The 18,344-nt window shown below is 43.9% G+C and overlaps 1 protein-coding gene across 2 annotated transcripts; it reads left to right on the forward strand.

Annotated features, from left to right (window-relative positions):
* Positions 1-2,656: 2,656 nt before the first annotated feature.
* On the forward strand, positions 2,657-18,262 carry zhx3b (zinc fingers and homeoboxes 3b). 2 transcript variants are annotated; one of them, XM_051424932.1, is made up of 7 exons: positions 2,657-3,047; positions 9,585-10,493; positions 10,586-10,693; positions 10,798-12,369; positions 12,772-13,491; positions 16,206-16,500; positions 17,089-18,262. In XM_051424932.1, exons 2-7 carry the CDS (start codon positions 9,750-9,752, stop codon positions 17,097-17,099), a joined length of 3,450 nt encoding a protein of 1,149 aa, XP_051280892.1. In that variant the 5' UTR covers positions 2,657-3,047; positions 9,585-9,749; the 3' UTR covers positions 17,100-18,262. The 2 variants fall into 2 exon arrangements, with proteins under 2 accessions (XP_051280892.1, XP_051280893.1); XM_051424933.1 differs by lacking the exon at positions 2,657-3,047 and adding an exon at positions 9,157-9,389.
* The last annotated feature ends 82 nt before the right edge of the window (positions 18,263-18,344 follow it).

Genomic DNA, 18,344 nt, shown 5'->3' on the forward strand with positions numbered 1-18,344 from the left:
TGAAGATCTGATTTTTAAGGGGCGGGGCCTATGAGTATGATCTGTGACATTACAAATAGTTTTGGAAGTCAGTCTTGCTCCATTATGAAACTTATACAAGTGTGATGTAGAAGCTTGAATCCACCAGTACACAAACACTGAGAACGGACTTTACAGTGAAGCTAAGGAGACATCTTGTATCCAGATGGAAAACTTTAATCATTTACTAAACTTGCCTATTCATAGCTTTAGATTTGTAACGAGGTAGAAAGAGTAGATGCCTTTTTGTGGATTTTAAAGTGGAAATTAGAGATATCCAAGCACATATCCAAGAAGATGTTTATTTATTTATTTTTTTTATGTTTATGTCTTAATACATGTCTGTAGGTTAATGGTTTGGAATAATGGCATTAAATGATATGGCCATTTTTATTACTGACCCTTGATGGATAAATTGAACTCTAACCTATTTCAGTGAAATCTGTCTGTCGTTCTCTCTTCTGTCCAGCAGAGGGCTTCTTTTATGATGGTGAGCTTCACTACACTTAGTAAAAGTCTTATCTGGCTCCATCCTTTCTTGATCAACACTCTATTTGAGATAACCACAGTTCATATTATTTAATTAACTGGTGTAAGTTGAGTGATTAGGCCATTAATGTGATTAGAAATTGAGTCTTGAGTGATCAGATTTGATGGAAGAAGAGAGGCCTATGAGGTTAGAGTTTAAAACACTGGAAATGAACTGGCTTTGATACATACAGGTTAACAATCTGATCTCACGTGTGGAAAATAAAACTTGAATCAATTTAAATAAGGTCAGATGAATGGAAATACATCTTAAGACTTCTGCACATTGTTTTGAACCAGAATAAAATGGCAGTATTCTCTCATCTCAGAACGGATGATATTTTCATATATTTCTCAGGACATTAGTATCTGTATGTTGTGATATCAGATGCTGGAATCAAGGTGATTATAAATAAATTTGTAACCCCCTGCATATTAGAGAAGGAGGAGAATAAGTGTATTTCAGTTTTTATTTTCAATCTTAAAAATTGACCCACTAAGCATGAGTCATCCAGGAAGATGTGGGAGCTGTGTCGTCATCCTTAATTTGAGTCTAATAGCATACATGCATAATAAACACTGCTTAATGAAAAATCAATAATAGTCTTAGAATAGTCTTATATGATGTGAGTGCAACACTGTAAGTGTACAGTTAACCTGCTGTAACTAATATGTGAAAAGATTTTTTCTGCTATGGTAGTAAATAACCACATGTGCTACTGTAACTGAGTAACTTTTTCATTCACTTTTTTGAGGAGGTGCACAATTGAGTCTAAGACACTCAACACTACAACAGCCCTGCAAAACTAAACCTTAATGTTCAGGGTTTCTTTTATAAGCTGTTTTAGAGAGGTGCTCAACTTTATGGTCAATTTGGAGGGTTGTATTTTGTGCTGCTATACTGGGAGATGTTTATTTGAGCCACCATTAATATCAATGATGGAAAACTAAACATTAGAGATTAGTAGGTGTACCTAATAGTGGAAACAGGGGCTACACAAATGGATATGGTCAGGAGGACATATTAGCCCTTTCACAGGAAACAACAAAGTAAATTTGACTCTAAATTCAAGTCAGTCAGCTTTATTTATATAGCATCTTTCATACAAACAAGTGCTCCACACAGTAAAACTGAAACAACACAAATAAATATAAAACAATAAATACAACTGACTAAAAATCAATACAAAAGAAACAATAAAATGTAAAACATTGATAAATTAAATAGAAAAGCTGTTTAAAATAGCAATTTCAATTCAATTTCAAAGCAATTCAGCTTAATTTCAGCTTTAATTCACAGACACATTACTTGTACACCATTAAGTACAGTGAAAGTTATACATATTTTCTACTGCTATGCATAAGGATTTTAAATGTGTCTGTGCAAAGCTGCATTACCAGCCGAGCGAAGCAGGCAACTGCCCCGGTTCCCCAAAAGGGCCTCAGGTTGAGGTGTGTCAGCCTTTTTCCTTTTTTTTTATTTGTTATTATTGTAGTTTGATTAGTTGCAAATTTGTAAGGGAATTTGCATCTCTAAAGCACAATATCCACTGGATACTACATTCTTACACAGTTGGGGCCTCGTATGAAAATCTGGTCCTCACACCTTGATTTTTTAGAGTTAAATACTGTAGTCACATTATGCATGTCTCTAAATAAAGTTGCGTTTCATGAAATTACCAAGCGGACACACAGAAAATCAAATTGCAGTAGACTTTTGCTGTGTGTGTGTGTGTGTGTGTGTGTGTGTGTGTGTGTGTGCAAAATACAATGAAGCTGCCATCTATGGTGCTTGATGTGAACTTGGAGGCAACAAGGGCGAAATAGTAAAGTCCAATCCATAGTGATCATTATTGTGTATTTCATGTATTTTTAAATAATCGTGTAGCCTATATTAGTGTATGTGCACAGTAGGATACTTATGGGTAAGGCTGGGGTGGGGGGGGGGGGACTTATTGTTTGTACTATGTCTTTAAGAGAGGTCACCTGGGAAAGGGGACAGGTGTGAGCTGCTGTAACATCACGTTTAACAGAGACAGAGGATGCTTCCCCCCCCATCTAGAAACATGACCACGACCCCCCCACAAGCACCCTCCCTGGGTCAAAGTCAGGACGGGATGTCTGACTCACTTCTGCTCTCTGCACGGCGGAGCTCGAGCTCTCACGCCAACTCCACCGTCAGTGACGTCTGCGTCACGTGTCCGTCTCTTCCCTCGGTACGTCCGTCGTATTTTCCTCCCCTCCACTGCCTGCTTTAACACTGAGAGCCACTCGAAATAAACAAGCGCAGAAAAAAAGGGGGGCCGTTGTAAGGACCGGTCTGGCTCCAGTGTCACGTTTATCAGCAGCCGATGGACAGAGGGGGGCTTACACCTATAAGTTGCCATCAGTAAAGCCCAAAAAACCTCCCGTCAGTCTCTGGCTCCACTGAGCCCCATATCACTTTAAACTTTTTTTTTAAAACCCTGCGCTGCATACACTGAGCTCCGACAAAAAGCGAGGTGAGTGTGGTTTTATGATACACATTTATACAAGTATTTCACCTTCCCCCCAAAAAAAAAAAAAACTTGTGCGAGCTATTGTGAAAGCTTTACCTTTGCGGGCTTTTGCTGGCCAGCTGCATGTCGCCTGCTTAAAATGGCGACAGCCAACCGGGGGGGGAGAGAGAGAGAGAGAGAGAGAGAGACAGGGAGAGAGTAGTTTTTTGGGGCTGGGGGCTCGCCTTTCCTCCACTCTTGAATTGGTTACCGTTTTTTAAAAAACCTATAATGCAGTCAAGCCCATTAAGTTGGGGCTCACTCCGCCTAACTTGAGCGGAAGATGAACACGCATCATTTTCGGAAATGTTTGACGCTGCTGCGCTCGGGACTGAACGATACAGTCCGACCACTTCTCTGCTATTTCATTTAATAAAAATACCGCTACTTGCCATCATTTGTGGATACATTGTTGTCACGTTAGTAGCAATTTGATGTTGACGATTCATGATAGAGTCTGACCTGTTTGATTATCGCGTAAACAAAAAGGCAGGATTCCCACAATTCTCCAGGCTTGTGTTATGAATGAAGAAGTTAGAAATCACTTTGACCTCTCCTATGACTAATATTGTTTGTCAGAGTTGCTGCTATGATAATTCATAATGTAATTTACCATTTTATCCACAAGCTCATGTCGTTAGGCCTGTATTATTCTTTTTTATTTTTTATTTATGTCATGAGGTGATAAAAATGTTTGTGTTCATAGACTTTAAAAAATCACGGCTGCCACACTTTTTCATAAACTATAAGCAGAGTTCGTGCTTTTTATTCCATGTTGCCTAACAGCCAGTTATGAGTTGGCAAGCTGTTGTTGCCTTGGTTATTTATCATGTTAGTGTTGTCATGAGTGTGTGACTCCAGGGATTAGAGCGAAGCTTTCCCAGACAGCTAGTTTCTGTCTGATGTCCACGTGAGTCCCTGGCATATAGACAAGCAGCTTAGTCCACCTATCAACCCCGTTACACCTTTCCTAGTGGAATACACCAGTTTCCATACTATTGTTGATTTATTTAAAAAACAACAACAAAGAAAACACTCAATTTGTGTATGTTTTCCTTGGATATGAAGAATTGTCAATCTCTGATGTTCATAACAGCTGTGCAAAAGTTTTTTATTGTTACTGTTATTGTTGTTATTATCATTGTTGTGATGATGGTGATTATTATTATTATGCTGTATTGCTGTATTTCTTTGTGTTGCTTGAGCTTAATGACTGTACATCTAACAGTATCACTCACCCCTCCACCGCCATCTCCCACCCCTCTTTCTCCTCTTTTTCTTCCCCTCAGTTGTAGGTTTGCTGATGGCACAGGTTGAGTGGATTTGTATGTAAGGATTAATCCACCACTTAACTGAAATCATGTTTGCAGGTTGTTCATTTCACATCCTTGAGAATCTTTTTGTTTTGCTCTACTGGTTTCCCCCTTTTTTTTTAAGCATCAAATGATCAGCTGATTTTGTGTGTCAGTCCTTCAGTAATGACTCTTCATCAGTGAGTTTCGCCTCCTCTTACGTGTTGACCCATGTTAAGACAATTAACTTGCAGATCTCTACCAAGTATGACCACAAAAAAAAAACCAGACTCAGCTGCTTGCTCACTGCTGCTTACCCGCCTTTTCACGGTCTTTGGGGGGAGAGCAGTGCGATCCACTCTCACATCCAGAGAGCGAGCAGGTTTGGGTCAGCAGCAGTAGCAGCCTCTTGCTCTGCTTGGCTGGTTAACTGCTTGTGATGTCAGCCATTTTAGGTTGGACAGCACAGAGCATGGTGCTCCGCCATTTTTCTCTCCCTCCCCTCTCCCAACCCAGTTTTAACGCATGCACTGGCAGTGGCCACAGCAATGCAGCCGTTTGCAAGCCCACACAGCCATCCGCTCCCTGACCTGAGAGCAGCCCAAATGGGACTCCGGAGCAGATGGAGTGACACTGTAGGAACACTGTCGTTGAGGTTTTCTTATTGTTGCCAGTATTGTATAAGGTTTGAAATGTAGTGGAAAGAAGTTCCGACGCACAAAATGTGTAAATGTTTGTGGAGTGGTGAGCCACGTTTGTCAGCATGAGGTGTGAGTGTGTGAGACCCTGGAGTTGATTGACAGGAGGAGGTTAGTTGGAGCCATGTCTGTTTTTAAGGTGGTAGTAAATCAAGTAACTAGCAAGACGTTTGTGTTTTGGAACAGAAGGAAACATGGCGAAGGATGTCTGTTTTGGTACAGAGGCTCGTATATGGCGAAGGGTTTGTGTTTGGGTGCAGACTTGATAATTATCTTAAATACACTTGGGGATAGAGATGGTTCATCAGTCCTCTCTGGCAGAGATAGCGTCTGCCAGATTTTCAACCCCTGTTTTTGTGTCCTTGTCTGCATTGCCTACAGTTTGTGAATAGAGGAGCCCTGCATGCCTCAGGCCTCTGAGGCCAAACACAAGAGCCACAGAGAGCAAGGGACAGGGCAGTAGCCCAGGCAGATGTCTGGACAGGGACTCGGGCACTGAGTTAACAGGAAGAGACGGCAGCAGCTCTGGCCAATGGTGTGCCTTGGCGACGGCGACCGCACCTAGCTGGGAGACATCAACACCGCGTGAGGGAGGCACTGAAATAGGAGCAGGGCAGGGACTCTCCAAATACCACTCACAGGGGTGTGTGGAACAAACAAGCCCCGCTAGAGCCAGGGACTGGATGGCATAGGAGATGTGTGTGTGTGTGTGTGTGTGTGTGTGTGTGTGCGTGTGTGCGTGTGTGCGTGCAGGTCTGAGTAACCATGTGTGTGCATGTTTACCCCACATGCATGTGCTTTAGAGAAATGAGCTAGAGAGAGAGAGAGAGAGAGAGAGAGAGAGAGAGAGGAGAGGGGGGGGGTAGGAGGTGGTTGCCATGGGGACAGTAACACACCAGTGGCGCTGCCGACCTGTCTCCCTGGGCCAAACTTGCTCGGAGAGGGAGGAGGAGAAGGAATGGAGGGAGGGGAAGCAGAGGGTGCAGAGACTGTTGAAGAGGGAGGGGGAGTGAGGGTGAAGAGGGAGGAAAAATGACGAGTGAGGAAGCAAGAAATGGAGCAAACAAGGAAACTGCTGCTTGTGTTGTACACTTATTCTCTGTCCTGCTGAAGAGAGCATTTGTTACACACTCACAGATATCAACGTTACACCTGTATTCTCAGCTAGGTGAGGAGAGGAGTAGTTAGCATACAGCTACGCTATGCAGCCGAGCTGTAGGATCTCTAGTGTGTGTGTGTGTGTGTGTGTGTGTGTGTGTGTGTGTGTGTGTGTGTGTGTGAGCGCTATTATTGGCCTGTACTCAGAGGATATAGCCCAGGCCTAGACAAGAGTCAGGCCAGGGGATGAAAGGAGGTCATGCTGGGCTGAGCCATTGATGAGGCGTAGATAATATAGGTTACGAACCAAGAGGACAAAAACATTGTCTTTGTGTGTCACTGGGAGATCTCTGACTCTCGCAGACAGAAAAAATGGCAGCCTCACTACCTCAGTAAACAAGCCTCACACACAGGCATGCAGGCAGCCACCCCCGCACGCCACATACACACACACAAACGCGAGCACACATGCGCCCCCCGCCCACCCCACCCCACCTCCCTTCTCTCCATTCTCAATCTCACAGGAAACCCACACATGCAAATACTGATACATATAACAGACACAAACCCACCATCACCACATGGTCAGTTAACGTATGTGCGACATTCAAGTTAAAGTTACCGGCCGACGCACTCGTACCAGCAAGCAAACAGAACTCATGTGAGCCTGGCATTGCTGAGGCATGAGCTGCCAATTTCAACTCGCTCATAATAGCTCAGCTTGTACTGTGCATTGTTTCAGTCCTCACCTGTATGAGGTCTAGAGGTCTCCGCTGGTTACTCTCCTCGCTGAGGCGCAACTTTTTATCTGTAGATGTGTTTATACAGTTGCGTTTTTTTTTATATACAGGCATCAGTGTGCGATGTGAACTTTGTCAGCATTGTAGCGCTATCACTCAATCTTAATGGCTGTCAATATGTCAACGGGCCGGTTTAATTTTGTGACACCTTGTGTGTTTGCTGTTCGTTTTTTGGTTTGAACAATTATTTTGTATGAGGTACTCACATGCATGTGTGGGCACATACAGACACTGGAGCTGAACTTCAGGTTATGTCCACTGGCTGAAGAGCTCGGGTTGGAACATTCCAGGCTTTGCAGTGGAGAGAGGGAGGGAGGGAGGGAAGGACTGTGATTGTAGTTCGGAGCAAGAAGGGGGCGTTGAAGAGCGGGGGTTAGCAGGGTGGGGTGGTGTTGGCTGGTTGGAGGGGGGTATCGGAGGAAAATTCCTCACTGAAACACCTCTGTGCTTCCTCCACGACTGTTAACACCCCTCCTTCCCTTGCCTCCTCACCCCAAACTGGCTGCCCATCCCCCACCGGCCTCTCCCGTTCGCTCTCCCTCTCCTCTCTCCTCTCCTATCCTCTCGCCTACCCACCCACACCCAACAGAACCACGTGATGGATGGCTGAAGCTGCCCACCCATAAGTCTTTGTGTTGGTCATGTGACCAGCCTGCCTTGGCAGAGTGGTGCCCCCTGATGCAGAACTGAATGGCAGGGGAGTAGGAGGGGTGCACAACAGCACAAGCGAAGGGCAGTTACTCTCTCTGGGGGGTGCACAGGGGAACAAGGGGCATCACGTTCCCTCCACAGTAGCAAACTTCATTTGCCTGTTAACCCCTCACACTCAGACCCAAATAGAAGATCAGTGGAGAAAAACAGGCAAAGAGAACTAATCTGATGTGAGTCCAATTAAGTTTTCATCACAGGCTCAATAAAGTAGCTCATTATAGTTTTGATTATTTAAGATTTTGATATCAAAAATTCTAAATAGTAAAATGTGCAGACAGTAGATCTGTAGATTGAATGTGCCGTTCACATTAAGCTACCAAAAGTTTTACATTGACTCAAACTGAAACTGAGATTACAGGCTCTTGAATGCGGGTAAAGTGAACTCTTCGCTCAGATAATGTGTGCGAGGGCCTGGCCCTGTGAGGGTTAACTGGGCTTTGAGCTAATGTACCATGACCTTTCTGTTGCAAAGCAAGGGTGTGTGTGTGTGTGTGTGTGTGTGTGTGTGTGTGTGTGTGTGTGTGTGTGTGTGTGTGTGTGTGTGTGCGTGTGCGTGTGCGTGTGTGAGAGAATGTGAGAATGTGAGCATTTGCCATTGAACATGTTATATTTCATCGGAGAAGGGCTGGTTTTACTGTATGATGACACTGACTTGGAGTAAGCTGTTCGCCTGACAGAGATGTTGGTGGTGCTGCAGCGGCATTGTGCACAAAAAGGGTATGCTAAGTCTGAAACTAGTCCCACAAAAGTTTGACATTTGCATGGGACTGTTCTGGTTGTGCATAGGATGGGCAAGATTATTTTAGATATGGGCCGTCTACCAGAAAAGCTGCATTGGGTTTGGGTTTGTTAGTACAGTATCTTTGCACAGGGAGGGACTGGACTTCGAAAGGGTTTTGGCTTTTCCTGTTGAACTTCTTTGAGCTGTTGAACTTTGTGTGGGCTTTGCTGCTCTGTGCGTGAGGTGTCATGTCAGTGCAGAGTGACTGGGAGAGTAATTGCCCTAGAGCTGTCCTCCAATACTGCATCACTATCTCTCTGTCAGAGGGAGGGAGCGGAGGAAGGAAGGAGGGAGGGGAAAACTCCTCCACAGGAAGCTTCGCCATTTTGTATGGAGACGAGGGATCTAGGGATGAAGTGACAATTTTTTAGATTCATATTTTTATGCAGGTCTGTGTGTTTCTATCTGCACTTCTTTTGGCTGAGAACGCCACTTTCTCGAGGAACATCTGTTGAACCACCCACTTGCACGATTGTCAAGTACACCCTATCTTAAGCAACACATTCACAAGTGAATATTTCTGTGGAAATCTTTTATAAAGGTGTTTAGTGAAGCTACAGAGGCTCTGAATTAAAAAAAAAAAATACAGAATGTGCTCTCTCTGTGGGGGTGTGTCTGAAAGAGGGGAAGTGAGACAGAGTTGTGTGGGGGAGGGGAAAGAAGGGGGTAGGACAGGAGCTCTCCCAAAAAGCCTTCAGTGAAGAAGCAGACTGAGCTTGTTTGAATGCCCTCATAAAAGAGATAGCCTTCAGTTTCATGTAGGGGGATTTTTTTTTTGATCAAAGATTTACAAGCAACCCCTGATTTTAAAGGCTTAAGCTGAATCTTGTCACAAGACCTTACCTATGCTGTTGATATTTCACCTGGGAACATCCAGCCATGCGTGATTATCGTCCCGCTGAGGAAACTGGCTTGTACTGAATAGCGTAAGATATCCCATCTTATTTCTTTTCCTCTCAATCTGTTCTTTCTCTCCCATCTCCTCCCTCATTTGTACTTGAAATGTAACAGTTTACGCCACTAACCAAACCTATCCAACAGATTACAGGTGTACAATCGGTACTGTATGTGGTTGTGACTGACGACTTGAACTAAAACTTACTCCCTTCTCTCATTTCCAGGTTTTCCCTCAAAATTGCATTGAGAACCACAAGTGGACCTATGGACACGTCCCGCTGTCCTCCTTCCCCCATGCCTGGTCTATAGTCAACCAGAAACGACCCACACTCTCACTCACACCCCATTCTCAGCCATTTGACCAGCCCTCCCCACCCTGTGGTCACATCATGGCCAGCAAAAGGAAGTCTACTACTCCTTGTATGATCCCCAGCAAGATCATACGCCCAGCAGAGGAGGTTGAACAGGACTCTCCTGTTCAACTCCGTCAATCCAGGATTTCTGGAGGGGGCAGACATAGCCCCCTCGACCCAGGAGAGTCTTCCAAACCAGAGGCGGGGGACGCTGTCAAAGATGGTGCTGGCACTTATACCTGTAAGCCTTGTAACTTTGAAACCCATGACCTTAATTTGTTCCTGGATCATGTGTACTCCGGGCACCCGGACTTCCGTGCAGACCCCAGCTTCTTTTGCGTGAGCTGTGGGGTTTCAGCACCCAAGTTTGAGGGGCTGGCCCTGCATAATGCCAGGGTTCACCCGAGCACATTGAACACGACTCTGCAGCTGAGGAAGAGGGACAGGAGAGTAGTGGTGGAGCAGAATCTGGTGACTGGGTCAGAGACAGCTAAGGACAGTGAAATTTCCATCACCAAAACCCCAATTATGAGGATGCTGAAGGGCAAATCGGAGCCCAAACGGATAGTGGTGTCTCATTCAGTCTCTGACGAGTCTTCCTCAGACCCAGTGGCTATATCTGTCTCCAGAGAGACTGAGAGAAAAGAGACTGCTGCAGTGACAGTCACCCATGTTCCCACAATTGTCCACAATGGAACGACAAAGGTCACTCTGCCTTCAGCAATCCAGATAGTCAATGGCTCTGGAGCATTACCAATGTTGAAGACTCCCATCACACAGGTAGGTGGTTACTTTTCTCTTTGTTCTCCTAGGCTGTTTTGGAAAGGTCTGTTTTGATGTGACTTAGATTCTTTTTAAATTTGTTTCTATAGGTGGTCTCAGTGGTTCAAAACAGAGGCCTTCATCAATCTGCACCAATCACGGCCTCCTCAAATATTTCCTCCACTTCTTCGCATTCTTCCTCCAAAAATCTCCCCAAGGTAATTGTTTGGATTTAGTTTTTGTGTACTAGTATTATAAAGTTAATTGTGTATCAAATAACGCAATAGTCTCCCACTCTTGTTTTCTTATTTTTCCGTCCCAGGTGATGATTCCTTTGAGCAGCATCCCTACCTACAGTGCCTCCATGGACTCCTCTTCCTTCTTGAAGACCTCCTTCAGTAAGTTCCCGTACCCCACAAAGGCTGAGCTCTGCTACCTGACTGTGGTCACAAAGTTCCCCGAAGAGCAGATCAAGATCTGGTTCACAGCCCAGAGACTTAAACAAGGCATCAGCTGGTCTCCGGAGGAGATCGAGGAGGCCAGGAGGAAGATGTTCAACACCATCATCCAGACTGCACCCTCCAGCTCACAGAACCAGACCCACAGTCACCGTAGCCCAGCCCAACATACAATCACAGTCTTGCCTGCCTCACTGGGGGCTACTGGGATCCCTCACATCCTGCAGGGCTCTCTTGTCAGTCAAGGAGGGGTAATTGTCACACAGCCTGTAATGGCAAACGGTATCCAGGTTAGCAGTGCTCCTGTGGCCCTGGCTGTCACACCTAAGCCCCAGGCAGCAGCGCGCCCCATGATGCAGGCTCGACCTGCTGCAGCTTTGGTGGCAGACAAGGGCATTAGCATGGTGGTGGGGACAGTGGGCAGCAGCAGTACTGGGAGCAACATCATTAGCAGTAATAGTAGTAGGAGTGGGGGAGGAGGCACAAGCAGTATTATTACAAGCAGTCAAGCTAGTGTCATCAACCTTAGTCTAGGAAGCAGTAATCATAATAATACTAAGGGGAGCAGTGTCAATGGTAAACACAGCAGCTCTAATGCAGACTGCAAAGACAAAAGCAATAGTAATGTTACCAGCCACGTAAACGCTAAGAACACGGATATCAGCAAAGCCAACAACACCAGCATTGTGCAGAGTGACAACAAAGTAACCACAGAAAGCAGAAACACCCCAGACAGCTCGAACAGCAGTAACAGCAAAACGGGCAGCGATGGACAGAAGAGCAAAGATACCAACGGTAGCAGCAACAAAAATAACACAACCAGCACAAGCACAGACGATGTCGACCCCACCCGAAGTGACTCTCCAACCTTCAAGATGGAGGAGGCGTCTTCCCCTGCCTCAAAGTCTTCTTCCCCCACTCCTCATGGCAGCACGCCTGGCTCTCGGACACCTGTGAACGCATTCCTGGACCCCAGCTTTTACAAGGGCAAGAAGTCCCAAGAGCAGCTCAACGCTCTGAAGGACAGTTTTCTGGTCAGCCAGTTCCCCGACCAGGAGGAGGTGGACCGCCTCATCGCCCTGACCGGGCTCACAGTACGAGAAGTCCGCAAGTGGTTCAGCGACCGGCGCTACCACTTTCGCAACCTCAAAGGTACACGCTCCAGCACAGGTGGACAGAGTAAGTCTGGCGCTGCAACGGGAGCAGGGAGCGGTTCGAGTACGCCAGGGAGCGGCACCACTGGCAGTGCCAACCCTATTGATCTGTCCGAAAGTAGCAGCAACTCTGGTGCAAAAACACCCCAGCACAGCTCTGCACCCCTGAGCCCAACTGCATCACAGACTCCAACCTCTCCCACCACACCTTCCCGCCGACTCCCGAGACCTCCCTCTCCAGATTTTACAGCTATCCGCTACAAGGAGAGAGAACCTCATCAGGTAAGACTCCATCCTTGGTGTGTAACAAGCTAAGTGAGTAGGTTATTCAGGTTACATTACTCAGTTATAAGGCTGAGGCTTAAGATTGCTTTTATTATTAATTTAATAGGCCAATTATTTTCAATCAAAGGCGAATTCCACTAGTTTCAACACATCAAAGCCTACAAATGCATTATGTGAAAAAAGTTTTTTTTTTTAAGAGCTGTGCCAAATGTGATTCATTCAGCGTTGGAAAAAAAGCAGCAAATCCTCACATTGGAGAAGCTGGAAACAGAGAGTGTTTGGCTTTTGAGCTTGATAAATGACACAAATGAATAATGAAAATCAAAATTATTGCTGATTTAATGAACTTGATCAGTTCCTCCAGGTTTTTGACCCTGTCCATTCCTGTATGATGTTTAGGTGAAAGCTCTCGAGGCCAGTTTCGCCCAGGACCCTGACCCATCAGGAGAGGAAGTGGACAGACTGCGATCTGAGACCAAGATGACCAGAAGGGAGATCCACGGCTGGTTCGCCGACAGGAGGAAGAGAGCGGCAGCGGAGAAGAAGAAAGAGGAGGCAGAGCGGGTGTTGAGAGAGGAGGAGGAGGAGATGGAAGTTGATGGGGAGGAGAGACAGAAAGAAGACAGCTCAGGAGAACTGAAAGTCAACCCTATTAAAATAAATCTGAAGATGCTGAAGGTAACAGAGGCCAATGGCAGAGCAGAAGGTGAAGGGTTGAATAGCCCCACGCATCATAGCAGCAGCACACCTGTATCCTCCACAGGCCCCACCCCTAAACCATCCAAATCCTCCACCCCAACACCCAAACCATCCCACTCCCCCAAACCCACTGCCATACGAGGTAAGAAGACAGCAGAGCAGCTTCAGTTGCTCAAACAAGCCTACGCCCGTACCCAGTGGCCCAGCGCCACTCAGTACGATGAACTGATCTCAGCTACTGGACTTCCCAGACCTGAGGTAGTGCGCTGGTTTGGGGACAGCCGGTACGTGCAGAAGAACGGCCAGCTGAAGTGGCTGGAGGCCTACCAGAACGAGGCTCTGGAAGAGGACCTCCAGAAGGGGAACAAACAGATCCTGCAGGACCACCTTGACATCCACGGCAGGCTGGAGGAGTCGCAGGTATTTATGACAACAACTTGTTTAGAGCAGTTCAGTGGCTCTGAAAAACAAAAATCTTAGAGGCAGATGATACATTTGTGTTGCTAGGATATATATATATATAGGTTATAACATTCACTTTAGCTAACGGCTCTGTAGGAGAAAATGAATTCACATCCCTGAAATGAGTGGCTCCAGGAAGTGTCTCTTGTTCACACTGACACTTTTTCTTGGGCGGGGGGGATTTGAGAGGTGCACATTCTTAACAGCCTCAAAACCAGTGCAGTTATTTTTATTTGGGGGCTTAGATGTGAATTTCTGCTTAGACACGCCAATTAAATTTCACACATTTCAACCACATTGAATTTCACTTCCTAATTGTATGTGTAGCAGCAGCATGTTCAGCTCAGTAGGGTTGCAAAGGGGCGGAAACTTCCCGGAAACTTTCCATGGAAAGATAAGCTGGGGAATTTTGGAAACATTGAAATAGGCGAAAATGGCAAAATATTATTGAAATGTAAGACTTGCAATAACAGAATTACTTGAAATGTTAGTGTTTCTGTAGAAAAACATTATTATTTCACATTGAGCTTTGTTGAGCCACAAGCAATGACAACACAGCTGCTGCACTGGTGGCATTAATGTTCTTTCCAACTCGTAGTGCCCAAATACAAATGGAACGCTATAAGTGGTACAAGCCAGGCAATTACGTCACGTTCTCGCGTCCGAGCAACTCGGGCGGGGGATTTACAGGACAAATGGATAGCACCATAAGTAGTAGCCCAAACCATTGACCTTTAGCTTAACATTTGATGGTAGCTATCATGCTGCCTTTGATTTACTATTTGCTATGGTTATGGTTATATGCATACAATACAATTAACCCAAATAGGTTAATAGCAATGGGTTATGTATTTAAACCCCCCAAAAAAAAAAGAAAAGAACTCACATATTTAAAAAAATAAATGTTGGCAAGTATATAGTTGCTGATTACTGCGTGTGTGCATGTCATTGACGAATATAGGGAGGACATTCAACTGAAGTTGCATTAAATCAGGTTTTAAACAAGATTATCCTCCAAGATGTTTCTTTTCAACTACATGTAAGTTCCCTGTTATAGACTAACAGTATTATAACAAGCAATATTAAAAATATCCAGTTTATTCCCATTTATTCTCATTAATACCTTTTTATTCCCGTTTATTCCCTTTAATTCCCATGTGACTGATTTTCTCAATTTAAAACAAAGAAGGAGCATAATGTTTTCAAGACCCACAATTTATAATAAAATATTTCATCTACTATGTGCTGGGTTTAAGCTCTATACACCTTTTGTATATTTCCCTCACAATAATTGCTTAGAGGATTGTGTGCTGCGTCAGAAAGCTGCTTGGATATGAAAATACTTCAAATCTTCATCAGAATTTTTTTAATTTTAAGAATTGTAGTCTTGAACTTTTCCTGTTTGCCATTGTTGTGGCTCTTGGCTCCTGACTCAAAAGAGCTGCATTGTTGTTGAGTGTGACTTTTAAAAAAAATAAAAAAAACCCACTTATATCAGTATTTGTATTTTCACTTGAGTGAAAATATCTATTCAAGCTTCTGATATGCTTCCTGTGGAGAGGTACTGAGCTTAAAACCTAATACAGCTACTCTTCCATTCATTTTGTGCTCTATGTGGCACTCTTGTTGATTTGTGTTTACAGAAGCACAGAAAAAAAAAAATGGAATAAGGAGCTTTCACGTTTCTTTTCACTGGGGCACCTTTTTGAAGTTCATTTTCATTCTACTGTATTTGTACAGTACCTAGATAAGATAAGACATAATTGATCCCACACTGGCTAAATTAAAGTTACACAACAGCAAAGAAGACGTACAAAACAGATGAGTGGTATAGTTAAGTAAACCAAAGTCACAGATTATGAGCATTTACTATATAAAATGTGAAGAATGAAAGTAGAAAGAGGTACTAAAGACACTAAATAGAAATAGTCAATAAAGCATGGTCGCTCAATGTAGTGGGCAGATTATTCTTTTATCTGACTGTAAATAGATTTTCTCTCATTATTCCTTAGAGATAAACTATTTGTCTGAAAGCTGTGAAAAGGGTGTTTAATTATTATTTATATTTTTATTTGCAAAGTTACATTAGAGAAACATCTGAGCAATATAATCTCCTTGTGTTTGCTGGTTCGATGTTATTAGTATCAACATTACCATCCTTTAATGACTTATCCGAATGCCTCCAAGTGTCTTCAATGTTTGGATAATGAGATTATTACCATGTTGTTTTTAAAAAAACCTGCAATATGTGCACTGTTCGCTCTGTACTGTTTGAACTGTATATTCTTTTTTTATACCATTGCGCTGAATATGGTCTTATAGAAAGGTGTAAATATTTACATCCATCATAATGACTATATGAGAGCACATAAAACAGCTATAGCTATTGTGGGTGCTATTGTCAGTTTGCAGTGTGCAATTTTCCAAATTTATTTGAATCCATTATTATCTTGATAGTGTCTACACCTACACTTTTATAGAACTTTTGAAAGATGAAATAACACATTCTTCTCTAATTTTTATTGTTACACTTTGTTTTTACCATTATCCTGTAATTGTTGCTGATGGTCACAGTGGCTGCTCTTCAGCAGAAGTTACATTGACTCACTTTATTGACTCTGCAATGCCTGTCCTTTAACATGGAGCTAACACAGGTTATTCTTTATGCACAGTTGCAGGAACTGGCAGAGGCTAGTGGTTTAACAGCAGACTTGGTGCGACATTGGTTCTCCACGAAGGCGTCTTTGCCCCAAATGGAGCAAACTACTGCTGCTGCTGCTATTGTTCACGCGGCAGGACCAAGACCAGTTGCACCAGGTGCAGCAGCTGAGCCACGATCAACAGGATCCTCCCCTCTGGAACCGCAGCCAGGAGGAGGGACGGAGGAGAAAATGGAGCAGTCGGTGTGTGGTGTCACAACAGAAGCAGAGGAGGCCAACGCTGACGTGACTGTGAATCCTACTAAAGGTAGTCTGTGGTGTGACACGTACCATTAAAAAAAGTCAGGTATAACACATTGTAACCAGACCAGGGCTGCAACTATTTTCATTAGTTATCTGCCAGTTATTAAAAAAATTTTAAAATGGCAGTCACAAGCTGAAGGTGCAGGTTTTATCTGAGTAAAAATATTCAATTTGCTGTCATATACGACAACAGTATACTGTCACATTTGAGAAGCTAGTTGCAGATTAGGTTTCTTTAAAATAACCGATCAAAGCAGCTCTCAACCAGACCTGTTATTAAATAGAATATAGGTAACTATTTAGGCTTTAGTATGAGTGGTTCAGTTTTAATTAGGTTTTTGATTGTGATGAGGAAATTGGTTGTGAAATGGTGATAAATGATGATGAATCAGAGATGAATCATAATGTAAAATGGTCTCTCAGGTGAAACATGCAAACGCACAACAAGCACAATAGTAATGAGGCGTGTTGTGACAGGAAAACAAATACGTCTGATGCCAGTACATTGTGTATAATCATGTAGAAAATGCGTACTTCTGGAGTCTGTTGTCAGGGTGATGGATTTTTAATTTCTTCTTCTTAATTACTACAGGAACCGATTGAAGAGGCCTTTTCTCTGAGGATGGAGTTCACAACGCAGGTGGTCTTTGTGTTGGCAGTCTGAGGAAAAGACAGCAGATGTGGTTGTAACAGGATCACTGGATGGAAATGGACCTTGAAACAATTCTCACCCAAACACCTCTCTCTCTCTCTCCCCCTCTCCTTCTTGCTCACACCCCTAGAGGTAGGCCTGACCTCCCCCACTACGTGAGATGGACGCTAAAGCCACTAACACCCCCTCCACTCCCTTCCTCCCCATCCATATCCACCCAGTCCCTCCTTCTCCCGTCGTGTCACCCCCTCCGCTACACAGACTTCTCCAGTATCCTCCTGTTGGCCATTTTCCCATCAGAAGGAAGTTCCAGTAGAGCGGGAGGGGCAGGGCTGACCGCGTTTTTCTGCCGTGTTTGTTCCGCTTGCCTGCTGTGATGGGAGAAAGGAGGAGGAAAAAAAAAAACAAAAAAAAGATTTGGAGGAAGACAAGGAGGGGGAAAAAAGGGAGAAGTGTGGTCAAGAGTCAGACCTCAGCAGATGTTGATCAGGGGTTTGGACAGTTATCTACCAAAACAACCCTTAGACGAGGATCAGCGGAGTGTTGAGACTGTTCATAGTTTGTTTTGGGGTACGAAAAACTGCACAGCTCTTTGCTACAGGGTGCTTGCCTAGGCCTTAAAGTAAATCAAATTTTTTTTATTGTCATCTTCATACTCCCCTTACCAACTTGCACTCATACACTTTGACTTCATGCTTGCAGCTTACTTTAAATGTGCTTGCAAGGTTGTTCAGAGTCTTATGTGAAACACAGCACTGATTTTTTTATTTTTTTTTTGGAACGTCCCTTGATTTTCATTTCTTATCTGTACATATTGTTTGGTTCAATCAGACAAAAAAATAGTTCAGTTCTATCATCCAAAGAAGGCAAGCACCCTGTTGTGTTTAAAGAAAAAAGCAACACAATATAGTAGACTGTATGGAATCTGGTTTGTGTTGTAGCATCAAGTGCTTCTTTACGTCACTGACGTGTACGTACATTTGTTTTTATGGAACTTTCCTATGAAATAAATTTGACTGTAAAAGAACTGTGAACTTTTACCAGAGTTCCATACTTAGGCTTGATGTATAATTTTTACAGATGGTATTTGCAGAATAAACAAGAATGTAATAAATTTCTGGCTATGAGTGTCATTGGGCATCTTCCTCATGGTGTACAATTACAGAAAGGGTGGCGATACTCTAAGTATAACTTCT

The sequence above is a fragment of the Dicentrarchus labrax genome, unplaced genomic scaffold (assembly GCF_905237075.1).
Source record: "Dicentrarchus labrax unplaced genomic scaffold, dlabrax2021, whole genome shotgun sequence".
In the NCBI taxonomy this organism is placed as follows: Eukaryota; Metazoa; Chordata; class Actinopteri; family Moronidae; genus Dicentrarchus; species Dicentrarchus labrax.

Coding starts and splice junctions, on each gene's coding strand:
- zhx3b (XM_051424932.1), top strand. CDS start 9,750: ATGGCCAGCAAAAGGAAGTCTACTACTCCTTGTATGATCCCCAGCAAG. Junction 10,694..10,797: donor CCTCCAAAAATCTCCCCAAG/GTAATTGTTTGG, acceptor TTTCCGTCCCAG/GTGATGATTCCTTTGAGCAG. Junction 13,492..16,205: donor GCAGGCTGGAGGAGTCGCAG/GTATTTATGACA, acceptor CTTTATGCACAG/TTGCAGGAACTGGCAGAGGC.